Here is a 15,434-nt window from a genome sequence, read left to right on the forward strand (position 1 = left end):
TCTGTATTTCGAAGGGACTATAACAAAATATCAAGTGTGCTATATTTTTGGAAAGGTAATTTTAAGATATTTTTAGTTAATTAAAAATATATAAGGTTTTCTATTGATAACTCTTAAATTATTAATTTTAAAAAAATATACTTAAACCTTCTACGTAAAAATTCTACGTAAAAAGGTGCTTTCGAAATGTTTTAATAGAAGAATTTGTTAAAAATGCACATTTTTGAAGAACAACCCGTAACTCCGAACAGATAACAGATGGTTTTCACCATCATGTTTTTGATAAAAACTGAGCTCCAGACACCGATATTAGTTTTCGCCTATTTCCTATAGAAAAGGGTGTTTCCCTTTAAATGTGTCGAATTTGACCCACCCTGTACATTTAAAATTCACATATTTTATGTAAGGTTGTATTCCGTTGTAAAACCAAGTTAGCAAGATTACTAAACTAAGTAAAGGAAACCGTTCATGAAAAATATTTGTAAAATACAGCACAGTTTAATATAACTAATTATAAATTTCAATATTCTTGTTATATATTTTTTATTTGATGGCTTCATTAATCTTTTCAATGGAGATTAATGTTGATTTTTTTTGTAAATGGGCTGTTAAGCTCGTCAGACAATTCAAGACTTTTTTGCAACAAAAAGTAGTTTGAATGAGGTATAAATGGCAAAGAATCCAGAAAAAAGCATTTTGCCATTTCTGCTGGTTAATTTAATAACAATTTTTTTAATAAATCGTGTTCCCTAACATTAAAAATTTCACGGCACAGAGTAGAAAACCACATACAAGATAAGAAACGGAATATAGCCTAGATAAAAATGTAATTGAAGTTAAAAGTTTTGCTTGATAACAAAGGACCAAAGTATTGCAACTGAATAACAAAGGACCGACATGTTACAGATGTGTCATTATAAAATTGTAGTTAATTGTAGTATAATAACAAAAAAATTTGTTTAGAACTAAACCAAAATAAAAATAAATCATATTCATATGTAGCAAATTATTTTCGGCAATTATGATACGGTATAATTTATATTTACAGGTACAAATCCATTAATACTACTTATTCGACGTGCAGAGGCTGAAGATGATGATTCAGAAACATTCATTGAATGTGTAAAATTGCTTATTCAAAAGAACATTAATTTAGAATTTTACATAAGAGTGAATGGTTACAATAAAACCGCACTTTCCTCGGCCACAGAACGGAACATGGTGAAAACAACTGATTTGATTGATGCTAGTTTAAAGGTAATTCCTATTTTATATTTTTTATTGCTATGATCATTGAGTGATATATGTAGAGACAAGTATTTTTTTGTAACTGGGCTTTCCTTTATACGTTAGATACAGGAAGACCGTATCTGATGTGTTCCAGACTAACTCCATATCAAGTTTCTTATTTTGAAATTTCATAATTTGAAATATTCACTCCAATATTTTCATAAATATACAAGATTATTTAAATATATTTTTACAATGAACTTCTGATTTTCCGCTGGATATTTTTTAATTTTTCGTTACCATGCAACGTTACCATGAAAAATTATGTAATGTCACAATCTGTATCGAGTTTAACTAAAATATGGCTATTTTAGTCTAAAACTTTTATCACACCAACAGCTCTCATAGAATTAATTTGAGAATAAAAATGTATCAATTTTTTAATAAGAACTAAAGATAAAAAGGAAGCATTTTATATGTAGCCACGTCATCAGAAGGGCTATTGACGGCATGTTTCAAAAAGTCTCAATTTCAGTTGGATTTATCGCGAACCACTCATTAGATTTTGATTATTTTCTTTTAAATTTTTAATTAATTCCTTCTTAACGGATGCTACGTCAGAAATTTTTATTCCAAATTTATTTTGAGCATATACAGGGCACAACAATGTGACGATTTTTTTTTGCCCAAACTTTGTAACACCCTGTAGGGTGAAGTAGCTATAGTAGCTATTGCTAAATCAAATGACATAGTAGCCTCATCTTTTGTGAGCATTTTATTTTTTTAATGACGACATTATCTCTGTTTGTATTGGAGATACGCTGCTTTAAAACGAACGTCTGGGAAAAATGCTTTGCAGGCAGAAAGTTTTAGGTATAAATAATGAAAGTGACATAGGCGAAAACGGATTTATGAGTATTTGCAAAATGACAAAAACGGTTGTCAAATTAAAAAATGCCATTATCTGTGACGGATGTTGCTCGTATTGTGGCTTTCATTGAGGATGGCCGAAGTCAACGTTATGTGTCCGATACCCAGGGTATACCTCGAACAATAGTCCAGGATGCCTGGAATTGGTATATGGAAAAGGGAAATTTCACTAGGCGAGGCGAGTGGGTTCCGAAAGAAAACAGAAGATAAATGCAATTGTCCTGAATACTTTACGAAACCGTAGAATTAATTAATTACAGTGTTTCAGAATCAACATCTGCTACAAGCCGTGCGTAGAACTCAAGTCAGTGAGAGAACAATCTGACGAAGACTAACAGAAAACAGCTTGTCTGCAAGGAGGCCTGCCACAGGACCCCAGCTACTTCCAAGACATCGTCGAGCTACGTCTTCAGTTTGCGGGTTTACATGTGAATTGGGATATTGAGCAATGGGCTAAAGTCCTTCTCACGGATGAATCGCGGTCTTGCCTGCGAAGCATTTTTCCGAGACGTTCGTTTTTAAAGCAGCGTATCTCCAATACAAACAGAGATAATGTCGTGATTAAAAAAAAACAAAATGCTCACAAAAGATGAGGCTACAATGACATTTGATTTAGCATTAAAAAAAAACTTCGTCTTATTGTTCTGCCCTGTATATGCCCAAAATAAATTCGGAATAAACATTTCTGACGTAGCATCCGTTAAGAAGGAATTAATTTGCAATTTAAAAAAAATCATTAAAATCTACTGAGTGGTTTGCGAGAAATCCAACTTTGAAATTGGGACTAGTTTTTAGTGGCCGTTTTTTTTTTGCCGGTGAGTGTATACGAACTAAAAAATATTAAAATGAAAAGTGAAGAGTACAATATAAAAACAAGTAAAAATGAGCAAAGAACAAAGTAAACTAAATTAAAAATATAATATTAATTTTGATTGTATCAAGTTTTCTATATCTTTGTTTTGAAGTTGATCTGTCGGTTATTGTCCTAATCATCCACCATTTTAGTATTTTTTTTTGAAGTAATAATAGAATATTATTACTTATAAACAATTTTTTTAGGACCTACGTATAAATGTTATTTTTGTTGTTGAGTTTATTGTCACTAGTTTATTATAAGTTATATCTAGATTGAATTCAGGAAGGCTATCGAATAGCAGGTAAAAGGCAAGAAGAAAGTGTTCTTAAAATTAACTGTAAGGAGATTATGTTATCAAAAAATGCATACTATTTCCACTGATTTTTTTTAGTTTAGCTTTCATTATTCCAACATGTTGATCTAAAGAAAACAGCTGTATCATCAGCATAAGTCAAAATGTGTACATCAAGTTTGAAGTTCAGTAACTCATTAATGTATACATAAAATAATACAGAGCCCACTATAAAGTTCTTAGGTACAACCTAGTTGATCACCCTTTTCTCACATTCAATAACCTGGATAGAAAGGATCTGCTGTCGGTTATTTAGATAGCTTCTAATCGTTGTTTTTTCCCTAAATCTTATATTACATAGCGTGTTTTTATGGTGAAATTAGTATATTAATAAAACACACGCTTTTAGATATTTCAAGTTGAATAATACTAACTCTATCACTAATTACAGTTTCGGCTTGTTAAGCCTTTTTAAAAAGTTTTTTGAAACTACTCGTCTGACTACACTGGAACGATATATATTTGCTATAGGGATAATAAAAATCCTTGATTGTCTCATTACATTATTATCGTTTTTATCTGATTTTAATATTTCTAACTCTTCCAGGTAATTTAAGCGTTTGCATTTTGATTCCTTATGTAGTAATTTAATTTAACTTAATTATTGAACTCATTAATTGTGTGACTATTTAATATAGAATGTGTTAATAGACCGGAACTTTGCTTGATATTATTAAAATACATTTTATATATTTTTTAATACTGTTTGTAATTGTGAGCAGGCCTGTGGTACGATTCTATAATAGACGTCTGAATAGCGACAGCAAGCGAAAACGAAGCATAGCGATAGCGAGATTGTTTGCTTGATGTCAACGTTGTAAAAATTTGCAACGTCGTAAAAATAGATACTTAGCGAAAGAGGAGCAATAAAATCAGAAACGAAACTAACCTAACTTTTTTGTTTATGTCTTCTATATATTTGAAGTGAATTGAAATTTATTATTGGCTTTAAATCCCAGTCAATTAATTTAATATGTTGCCTGTTCGAGTTTTAATGATTCAGCAGATGGAACGCGAAAATCAATTAAGGCAGCTTCGTGAAGAACACAGGAGGCTTCGGGATATAAGCGACCCATTTTCATTGCCAGATATCCATTTTATTCATCTTTATCGTGTCAACAAGGATTTGGTAAACCATCTATTCCAAGAACTTCGCCAATATATGGACATAGCATATAGAACATCTCGTGTGAATTATCAACAAAGAATCCTCATAGCACTAAGATTCTATGCTACTGGGAACTACCAAAGAGGCGTTGGCCAGGAGTATCTGCTAGCTGTAAGTCAGCCAATAGTTAGTAGAGCTGTAGAGGAGGTTTCCAGGATTCTAGTACTTCACTTTAGTAATAATTGGATTCAATTTCCTAATGCAGAGAGAAGAAATTCAATAAAGAGAATTTTTTTTGAATATTGTGGGGTCCCAGGAGTAGCTGGTGCTGTTGACTGTACTCATGTAAACATTTTGGCACCTACACAAGAAGAACATGCATATATTAACTGGAAAGGTTATCATTCAATAAATGTGCAACTAATTTGTGATGAAGATCTGAATATATCTAATGTGAATGCAAGATTTCCTGGTAGTTGCCATGATGCTTATATCTGGAGGCAATCAGCAATACGTAATATTTTGGAGCAGTCCTATCTAAATGGTGAGCAAAACACATGGTTGCTTGGGGACTCAGGGTATCCTCAAGAACCTTGGTTGATGACCCCAAATCTTGGAGTTTTACCAAATACTCCAGGAGACAGGTACAACCAGGGTCATGCTAGAGGAAGAAATTGTATAGAGAGGACTAATGGAGTACTCAAAACAAGATTTCGCTGCATATTAGGAGAACGGGGCTTAAGGTACAGTCCAGAAAAAGCAGCAAGCATTATCAGTGCCTGCTGCATTCTTCACAACATGTGTATCAGAGCAAGAATCCCTTTGGAAGAGAATGTTGAAGAGGATCCCAATGGTCAAATCAACATTGATGAACCTCCACCAGATCCAGCTGCTCTAGATGTGGGAAGAGCAGTGAGGAATGCAATGATTAATAGATATTTTAATAATTAATACTCTAATTTGTAATGTTTTTTGTAAGATATAATGTTTTATGATTGTTATTTTTCTCATGCTTATCTATGTCTTCATTCTCATGAGTAGCTCTTAAAAGTTTTGTTAGTATTATGAAATGTATTCTTTTTAAAGAATACATTTCATAATAATATTAACTTTTCAATAAACCTTCATAAGACACCAGTATAAAAGTATGATTAGAGAAACTTGTTAGAGAAATAAGCATTTATACATGCCTTTTAGTTAAAACTGTAGGTATATTAATATTCTGTTTACATTTTTTGAATATTTTTTAAGTTTTTAACTGGCCTACTATTTAATTCAATATACTAATTTGTTGGAATGATGTGTAACATTATCACAATAATGGAAATAAACCTAAAAAAAATCTATGTTTCAGTTATTTTTAGAAACTTTATTTAAAAAGAAAATAGGAAACATAGACTCGTAAACAAATGTATTTTCTTAGTAACAACCAAAATATATACTCTATAAATTAAAAAAAAATCTACATAAATACAAAAAAAAACAAGAACACAATTTTTATAAATATAAAAATAAAAAACAGTAACATTAACTCAAAACTAACCTAACTTAAACTTAACTTCTCTAGAATGATTCTTTCTTGTCAATCTAGAACATTCTTTCTTGTGCATCTGCCATTCTAGAGAGGTTTCCATTTATTTTATTTAAAATATCCATGGTTTGGTCCTGACATATCTGAATATCAGATTTCTTCTTGGACATTTTAATTGATGATTTCTTCATCTTTTTCTTTGGTTCCAATTTTGCTGCCTTAAATGGCTCTTCCTCAGGAGCTGCTCTTTTGATTGCAGCTAATGGTGGTGGAGATAATGTTACAGGCAAAGGCAATAGTTGCTCTACAATTGCAGCTGGATCCTCCTCAATTTCAGCTGACACTGCTTCTTGTATAGCAGCTGGTAAATGTATATTCTGAAAAAAATATCATTACCAATATGACATATAAAATACCTATACAATTTTCTTATAAATATCATATAATATCATAAATATCATAAGTTTATATGAACTATATAATTATAATTGGTCGTGAAGAAAAAATAAAAATAAAACATTGGACACCCTTTATGTCCGTTAATATCGACTCTTCGAAAAAAGTTTATATGAACTTGTACTATTATTTTTACGTGTACTCTTCATTTCCAAGAGATAAACTTACAACTCCCAACTCTGGGACATTATGTCCTTCCACTGAGGTCCACCCTATAATTTGAAGCAATCTCTGCTCATTGTCATTTAGGGGGGGCATTGGACTACCTCCTCCAGTCTGGGTTAATCCTCTATTTAAATCAGCTGCTTTTGCCTTCACTTTAGACTTCCAGTCAGTAATTGCCTACGAACCAATAATACGCTTTGTAATTTTAGTATCTGTTACTGTATATCTATGTATTATTTTTAATTTTAAGTTTGCTTTGTCAACAAAATCTAGTACTTATCTAGTAATCTAGTATTTTAGACAAAAAAGTATTTTTGACTTTACTTTGAAGCTCTAATTCTATAATTGCAATGATTCAATGACAAATTAAAACCTAGGTGTCGAGTAAGTGTCAACTTACAAATTTAAAAATATTAAATTTGTAAGTTTTTTTTAAGAGTTTCTTTTTTAATTATGAGAATTGTTTGATTATTAGGTAGGTACCGAATCCATACTCTGTCAATAATTCATAAAAAAATTGTATGATCCCCCCATTGGTACTTTTCTATTGTATTCATACTTGAATCATAATAATGTAGGTATGAGTAATAAGTTACCTTTTGCCATTTTTCCACGGATTTCTGTTGAAATCCCATACTGTTAAAGTGAGATGACACTTCTTTCCACAAATCATTATATTTCTGCTTGCTTCCCATGGAGCTGAATTTTTTAGTTAATATCTCTGGGTGTTTCTCGGCAAAATCCAGAAACATGGACCATTGAAGAGGATTTGTTTTTACTCTTTTCTCCATTTTTTATTGTATATATTTTGTATTATAAGCAGTTTCTCCTAAATAAAATAGAACCAAAAACAAACTTATTACTTATCACCGGCAAACAAATTTCTTAACCTCAAATAACAGCGAAATTCTCAAAGCATCAAGCAGTTGGCCCGCGTTATCGCCCGCGTTATCGACTAACGAAATTTGCCGAGTGCGGTTATAGAATAGGAATCTGCCGAGCGCTATCGATAGCAACAACGCATTTCTTGCTTTGTTGTTATAGAATCGCACCACTGACCGTTTTGTTTACAGTTCCATAGAGACGAGAGAAGAATTAACGGAATTCGCGAAAATAATTGTCACATCACGTAAAACGGGCTCAATTTGCTGTTGTATTTTTTATCATTTTAATTGTAATAAATTAATTAAAAGTAGTGTCGCCGCAATCGCTATTTCCCTTGTATAAAGGGTGGTCCTTCGCGAGTTTATGAAACATACATTTTGGTCCCATCGAGACGGATGAAAACCTGCGTCAGGCGATAGGCACGCAGATGAAAATATCGGCAGCATTTTGAAGCAGTACTCGTAAGTCGAAGAGGAAAGAAGGTGAGCTCGTTCTATTTTCCCGCTTTTCCTACCACGAAATAAAGAATCCCATATCCATCCCGCAAAAAATATCCTTTTATTCCACGTAGTTTGTATAATCAGTGTTAGAAAGCGTTATCTCGATTGTATTGATATGTTGTTATAGTTACTCATACACGTTTGTATATTTCCTCGTTTTTTGACAAACAAATCTATTTAATTCACGTCAAATATATTTATTTGCTTTTTCACGTCTCGTAATTCTTAAAAAATATAGGTAGCAGTTCTCGTATAGTTGTTACTCGTTATCGTATTGTAAAAAAGCATCTCGTAAATACGTTTAATTATTATTCTTGTCTCATAACAAAGGTGAAAATTTGTAAATTAACTTCTGTTTCTAGTATTTGCACGAAAGAATATTACAATTATTGAAAAGAACACGACAGTTTCTCTGATCTTTAGCTAAAAATGGGTCGAAAGTCGAAACAAAACACATCCACGCCAGATTTAGCTCTCGAAAATGAAGTTGCTGAATTTCAGCACGCACGTAATGTCATTTGTGAAAGACTAGAACGATTTAAACAGTTTTTAGATACCAAGCGCGATGAAATTTTCCAGATTGAAGTAAGGTTGAAAAGTGTAGAAGAGGATTTTTCTGCATTTAATAAAATACAAACGCGTCTCGAATTTTTAGTATCCGAAGAAAAAAGATATCGGTTAGATACAGAATCAGATTTTTACGCGCTAATTGCGACAGCAAAAAGAATTATCGCCGATCAAAAGAAAAATGATCAAAATATTTTAACGGAAAATCCTGTCAAACCGCTTTCAAACCTAAGCACAGTTGCCAAACTGCCAGACTTGGACCTACCGAGTTTCTACGGTAAGTATGAAACATGGTATAGTTTTAAGAATATTTTTGATTCTGTAGTACATAAACAAACCGACCTAAGCGATATAGATAAATTTTTATACCTAAAAATTTGTTGTAAGGCTGATGCTTTAAGAGTAATCGATTCTTTAGATGTTACATCTGCAAATTACTCTATTGCATTGGGTTTACTTCAAAAGAGATACGAAAATAAACGGGCAATCGTAAATCATCACGTTAATAATTTGTTATTAATTTACCTCAGATTTCTCGAGAATCAGCTCCTCTACTTAGAAGTTTATTAGATTCTTTGCATCAACATATTTCTGCTTTAGAAAAATTACATTTACCTGTAAATCACTGGGATATATTACTTATACCTATTATATTACAAAAATTGGATGACAGGATTAAATGAGAGTGGGAAAATAAACAAACCGATCAAAATTTACCCACTTTGCATGATTTAGTTGATTTTCTAACGAAAAAATGTTTTACGCTCGAAGCTGTCAATAATGAATTTTCGAAATTAACTTTACAAAATAAGTCTTATGGAGATCGTACGCGCCGAAATTATAAAACCGTAAAATGTAATTTTAGTCAAAATCGTCATTACAGTATAGACTGTCAATACTGTCATAAAAATCATTGGAATCATTTAGCGTTTTATGAATTCCAGAAGAATATAAAGTAATTACGGAATATAAATTATGTAGCAACTGTCTTAGAGCTGGACATTTTAAACGTGATTGCAAATCAAGTGGTTGGAAAAAATGCCATCTTAAACATAATACCATGCTACACGATTCAAAATCCCAGGGTGGTAATTCAGGGCGAAATGTTAATGATAGTAGCAACGCAGCATCGTTTGCAGCTGGTGAACAGAACGCGCGCGCTCATACGTCTGCGCCTGCTACATGCGCTACAAGTCAGAATTTCGAGCGAAATTTAATGGAAACAAATAAGAATTCGGAATTTGAATTTAATGTTCACCAAAAAGAATTGTATAATAACGCATTAGAATTATCGTATTAACAGTTTTCATCTGAGCAGATTTTATTATCGACTGCTACTATTTTGATCTCGGATAATTCAGGTAGTTGGCATAAATGTAATGCACTTTTAGACTCGGGAAGTCAATCGAATATTATGACGGAATCTTTATGCAATAAGTTAAAACTCAAACATGAAAAAGTCAGGAGTGAATCAAAAAGTAACTCGCATCTCGCAAAGGGTTTCCACGAAAATAAAATCACGAGTTGAACAATTTCAAGCAAATCTTTCCTTTTTAGTAGTGCCAGCAATCACGGAGAAACTACCTTTGATTAAATTTGATAAAAACAAAGTAAATTATTCATCTAATATTAAGTTAGCTGATGAAATGTTTCACGTACCTATACAAATTGATTTATTACTCGGAGTTAGTACATTTTATGAACTACTTAAAAACGGAAAAATATCATTGGGTAGTGAATTGCCAGTTTTACAAGAAACACATTTAGGTTGGGTTTTTGCAGCGAGAATTGCATTGCCGAAAATTGTCAATCAAAACTCAGTTTGTAATTTATCTACAAAGATAACGAATAAAGATTTAAACGAAACTTTAAACAAATTCTGCACTATAGAAAATATACCAAATAAAACTTTTTCTCAAAAGAGGAACAAATCTGCGAAGACATTTTTAGAGAAACAACAAAACGCGACAGTGAGGGTAGATTCATAGTACAGTATGCGTTTAAAGAAGAATGCAAAACCAAGTTAGAGGATTCAAAGTCAGTAGCTTTAAAAAAGTTTCATAATTTGGAAAAACGGTTTAGAAAAAATAATGAACTTGAAGTTTAATACAAAGATTTTATGGCCGAATATGAGAACTTACATATGCTATTTATACATATTTTAGAACATTTAAATAAGACAAAAATAAATCGCCACGTTTTTTTACCTGATACAGTTGTTAAAATCACAAAGCTGTCAAATATAAAGGATTGGAAACACGTAAAAAAGAAAACACAGGTAAACGCTGATATAATATCACGAGGTTTAGGAACCCGAAACTTCGTTGAAAATGTGATTTGTTTTAATGGATCAGAATTTTATATAACAAATCGCGAATACTAGATAATACTGAAAATGAGTTTATACCCGGCGATTTAGACAAATTACCCGAAATAAACATAGACGCAGTTTCTTTAAATTTAAATACCGAAACAAAATTAACGGAACATATGCATACAGTTAAATTTGACATCTTTGAACGGTACTCAACTTTTTATAAATTAACGAGTCACGTGTCATGCCGAGTCTTATTTACTTATTTACATTAAGTAGGGAAGATTACACCGAAGTAAGCTTATAAAGGTTTATATTTCTTTATTTGTGTGTTTTACCACTCATGCTGTTCATGTTGAACTAGTGATCATATCGAAGATGATTTGACTCCAGATTGTTTTTTAAAACGCGTTAAAACGATTTTGTTCAAGACGTGGTAAGCCTAGTAACATCTATTCGGATAACGGTCTAAATTTTATAGGTGCAAAAAACTATTTTCTTGAATTATATACTTTAATTAACGACAAAAAACATAACGAGACCGTATCCATGTTCTTGGCTAACGATCAGATCAACTGGCATTTTATACCAGCTCGCTCTGCTCACATGGGAGGTTTATGGGAAGCAGCAGTTAAGAGCACAAAATTCCACTTAAAACGCGTTCTTATTAATACTTCTTTAAACTATGCAAATATGTACACGTTGTTAGTACAGATTGAAGCGTGTTTAAATTCAAGGCCTTTAACCCCGCTTTCTAATGATGCTAAAGACTATGATCCTTTAACCCCATCCCACTTCCTAATAGGCGAGTCTCCAGCAAGTTGCCCCGAAGTCGATTTTTTGGCGTGCAAATCATCACGCTTATCGCTATATCAAAAACTTCAGCAGTTATATCAGCATTTCTGGAGCCGCTGGTCTCGAGAGTATTTGACCAATCTTCAGAATCGCTCCAAGTGGAAGACAAATCAAGAAAATTTGAACTTGGGAACGCTAGTTATGTTAGTTAGAGGATAACAAACCCCGCTACGATGGCCAATGGCTCGCATTGTCGAACTTCATCCTGGTGCAGATCAAATAGTTCGTGTTGTGTCCGTTCGTTTGTCCAATGGACATATATTTGTGCGTTACCAGTTGATACCGAATAAAGAGTTCGTCTTTCTTCAAGTTAGAAAAAAAAAACAATTTAAGTTATACTTTGAAAAATGGATTTTTCAACGCGGGCGGCATGTTTGTAATTGTGAGCAGGCCTGACCGTTTAGTTTACAGTTCCATAGAGACGAGAGAAGAATTCGCGAAAATAATTGTCACGTCACGTAAAACGGGCTCAATTTGCTGTTGTATTTTTTACCATTTTAATTGTAATAAATTAATTAAAAGTAGTGTCGCCGCAATCCTTATTTCCCTTGTATAAAGGGTGGTCCTTCGCAAGTTCAAGAAACAAACAAATACTTATATCTATATTTCTACCTGTTTGGCATATGTACACGGGGTCACAATTATCGCAAAATATGCTATGATCGACCCCCGACTTGTTTTTGATGTTAGTTTTGTCTTTGTTATTTAATAAATACATTTTATTCGTTGCTTCGCTGATTAAGAGGCATTTGGTTTTCGCTGTTCTTATCAATGAGCTGCTAGGGGTGCAAGGGGAATATAAGCGGTACATATAGCCTAGCTTACCCAAAAGTCAACCTCACCTTCACGTCGTGCACCCGGTTTACACAAACAAGGCTCTGACGTCTAAGCATAGGCGGTATAACCTTATACAACCCCCAGACCTGCCATCTTTCTGGGGAAGAGGAATAGTAAACTACTCCTAGCAGGCCGCCACCAGATTAACAGAAGTACCTAATGGTATCTGCGAACGTCTTAAAAACATGCAAGAGTTTTCTGAAAGCTCATATTTTCAAAATCGATTGCATTTTACTGTTAAAAAACAAAGGTACAGTCAACAGTTCCAGTTCTGCGACCCCTGGCGCTGAGAAGCGCGCAAAGGTGTATAATTTTAATTAACAACCCCAAACTTTGATGTTTAAAAATGTGTAGATAACATTCGAATGCAATGCAAAACAAAAATATAACGGTTAGACACAGCAGTATGGGGACATCAAGCGTCAGCGCTATCTCAAACGCGCTGTCACACCTGCAACCGCACAGAAGATCTTCCCGTTAGACCTGCTGATCATGCTCTTATTGATAAGTCTTTATTTTAAGTTAATGTTAATTAAAAATCATTCTTACGTACTCGTTATACTACAATTATTTTATTTAAAAAGAATTTTCTTCCGTCGAACAACATAATTGGCGCAGTCGGTAGGATACGTGCAACGGCATTTCTATTTTTCGAGCGTCTTTTCGGGCCAGTTGTGTCGTTTCGTGGTTTCAACCACTAAGCGCGTGTCGAAGAAAAACCTCAAAACCTCGACGGCAACAGAGTGCAGCACCCACGAGTCGCAAAAGGATCGAGAAGGGAGAAAAAACACGACAGCATCAAAACTCTCTTCTCCGATCCTCTGGTTAAAGTTTTTCGGTAGTGATAGTTAGGGCCCTTGCATAGCGCACACAAATTTCGCAGCTCATTAGGAGCAGTAATTTTAAGAACGAAAAAAAGAAAAAATAATTTATCGATTTTAAAAATAAATCTATAATCGATATAATTAAAAAAATAGTTGGGATTTATTCTTGGATTTAGGTTAGCGATTTAAAGCACAATAATTAAAAGTTGTTTTTATTTTTACGTACGTTTCGACCATTCTTAGGTCTTCTTCAGAAAATTATTATTGTCAAATACATATACACACAACAATATAAAATAATTAGATAGATAATATTTATTTTAGAGTCTGACATGTACTAGTAATGTGGTTTGTTATTTAATATGTTATGTGTAGTCTTTAATTAAATTTTAAAATTATTTTATATTGTTGTGTGTATATGTATTTGACAATAATAAGAATGGTCGAAACGAACGTAAAAAATAAAAATAACTTTTAATTATTGTGTCTTTTTTTTGAAAATAATTTTTATTTTTTCCTGGCGTTACTTTTTAGGAAATCAAAAAACTAATTGGACATTCTCGTTGCCACTTTATTAGGGCTATCTGATTTTCAAATTAGCTGATAATTTGTGATATACAGTGGCCAACTTAATTTTCTTAAATACGGACCTGCATTTTTTATTTCAGATTTTGAAAGAACTCGGTCTCCTGAGTACAATGATATGCCACACTTAATATTTTTTTTGTTTCGGACATTTGAACGTAATTTATTTAAACTAATTTCAAGTCCGGCTCTGTTTTTTTTAAGATTTAAACGATTTATCGTTACAATATTGATAAGCTTTCAAACTTAACAATAACGGGGGGTGAAACATTGAATACGGAAAATCAAATGCAATAACTAAAGGGGCATTACTTGGCGTCATTTGTAAAAGTGAAATCAATACATTTCAACATTTACAATAAAGAGTACAAAATGCATTCGGAACTATAACAAGAAGTTATGTTCAAAGAACTATAAATAAGATTGAACAATAAATAAATTTGTGTATTAGGAAGGGTGGTTCGAACATGTAGAGCATTAGAAACTAGTTTATAGAAGTTGATTTATTTATAACAACTACGATTAATATTATGAATATTATTAGATCGTATACTGAGATTACAAATTCACAATAAAAAAGTTAAAAATAATATATTTAAATTGCTGACCTGGATATTATTTATTTGAATTGGCTCAATTTTTCTTATTCAGTGTTAAATAGCGGTGATCAATATTGTTGCGATGAATATGATCAGATTAAATAATTTAGAAAACCAGAGTCGTACTTGAAATTATTTTAAATAATAATTAACTAGTTTTGTTGTTGTTAAGGTACCCAAAACAAAATAAAGTATCTCGTGTGGCATATCATTATACTCAGGAGACCGAGTTCTTTCAAGACCTGAAATAAAAAATACAGGTCCGTATTTAAAAAAATTAAGTTGGCCTCTGTATCTGACAAATTATCAGATAATTTGAAAATTTAAAAGTACTACCAAATAACCCTAATAAAGTGGCTATGAGAATGTGTAATTAGTTTTTCTAAAAAGTAACGACAAGAAAAAATAAAATTGATTTTCCAAAAAATCCGTTTTTTCCAAAAGACTCAGCAATCCTTGAAATTTTTAAAACTTATTTGATGGCGTCTTGGTGAACATCTCAAGGTGCAACTTTGCCCAAATTTAACTATCTTCGTATCTATTAAGGTTTCCGAGATATCAATGCTCGTACCTCGAATTTGTAGCACCCTGTATAATATTTTTTTAACAATCAATACATAAATAAATACTTTATCTTTAATTTTAAAAATAAGTTTATTTAAAAATTAATGACAGAATTAGAGGAAATTATAGGAAAATTAGATAGTTTATCATTTTCTATACACCAATCAACCAAAATCGCTTCTTTATCTATACTATCTAAAAAAATTACTGAACCAAAGCTTAACTGGGAATTATTCAAATCCAAAATGGATAATATTAAACCATACGATGGAGACA

At 32.3% G+C, this 15,434-nt stretch overlaps 2 protein-coding genes across 3 annotated transcripts; both read left to right on the plus strand.

Moving 5' to 3' along the window:
• Positions 1 to 3,205: 3,205 nt before the first annotated feature.
• LOC115889709 (putative nuclease HARBI1) lies at positions 3,206 to 5,843 on the plus strand. 2 transcript variants are annotated; one of them, XM_030909772.1, is made up of 2 exons: positions 3,206 to 3,353; positions 3,408 to 5,843. In XM_030909772.1, exon 2 carries the CDS (start codon positions 4,342 to 4,344, stop codon positions 5,425 to 5,427), a length of 1,086 nt encoding a protein of 361 aa, XP_030765632.1. In that variant the 5' UTR covers positions 3,206 to 3,353; positions 3,408 to 4,341; the 3' UTR covers positions 5,428 to 5,843. The 2 variants fall into 2 exon arrangements, with proteins under 2 accessions (XP_030765632.1, XP_030765637.1); XM_030909777.1 differs by having other exon boundaries at positions 3,341 to 3,353; positions 3,413 to 5,843.
• A 5,600-nt stretch (positions 5,844 to 11,443) lies between these two features.
• On the plus strand, positions 11,444 to 11,908 carry LOC115889442. Its single transcript, XM_030909428.1, has one exon. It carries the CDS (start codon positions 11,444 to 11,446, stop codon positions 11,906 to 11,908), a length of 465 nt encoding a protein of 154 aa, XP_030765288.1.
• The last annotated feature ends 3,526 nt before the right edge of the window (positions 11,909 to 15,434 follow it).

This window comes from Sitophilus oryzae, unplaced genomic scaffold, assembly GCF_002938485.1.
Source record: "Sitophilus oryzae breed Bouriz unplaced genomic scaffold, Soryzae_2.0 scaffold_1177_pilon_pilon, whole genome shotgun sequence".
NCBI classification, from domain to species: domain Eukaryota; kingdom Metazoa; phylum Arthropoda; class Insecta; order Coleoptera; family Curculionidae; genus Sitophilus; species Sitophilus oryzae.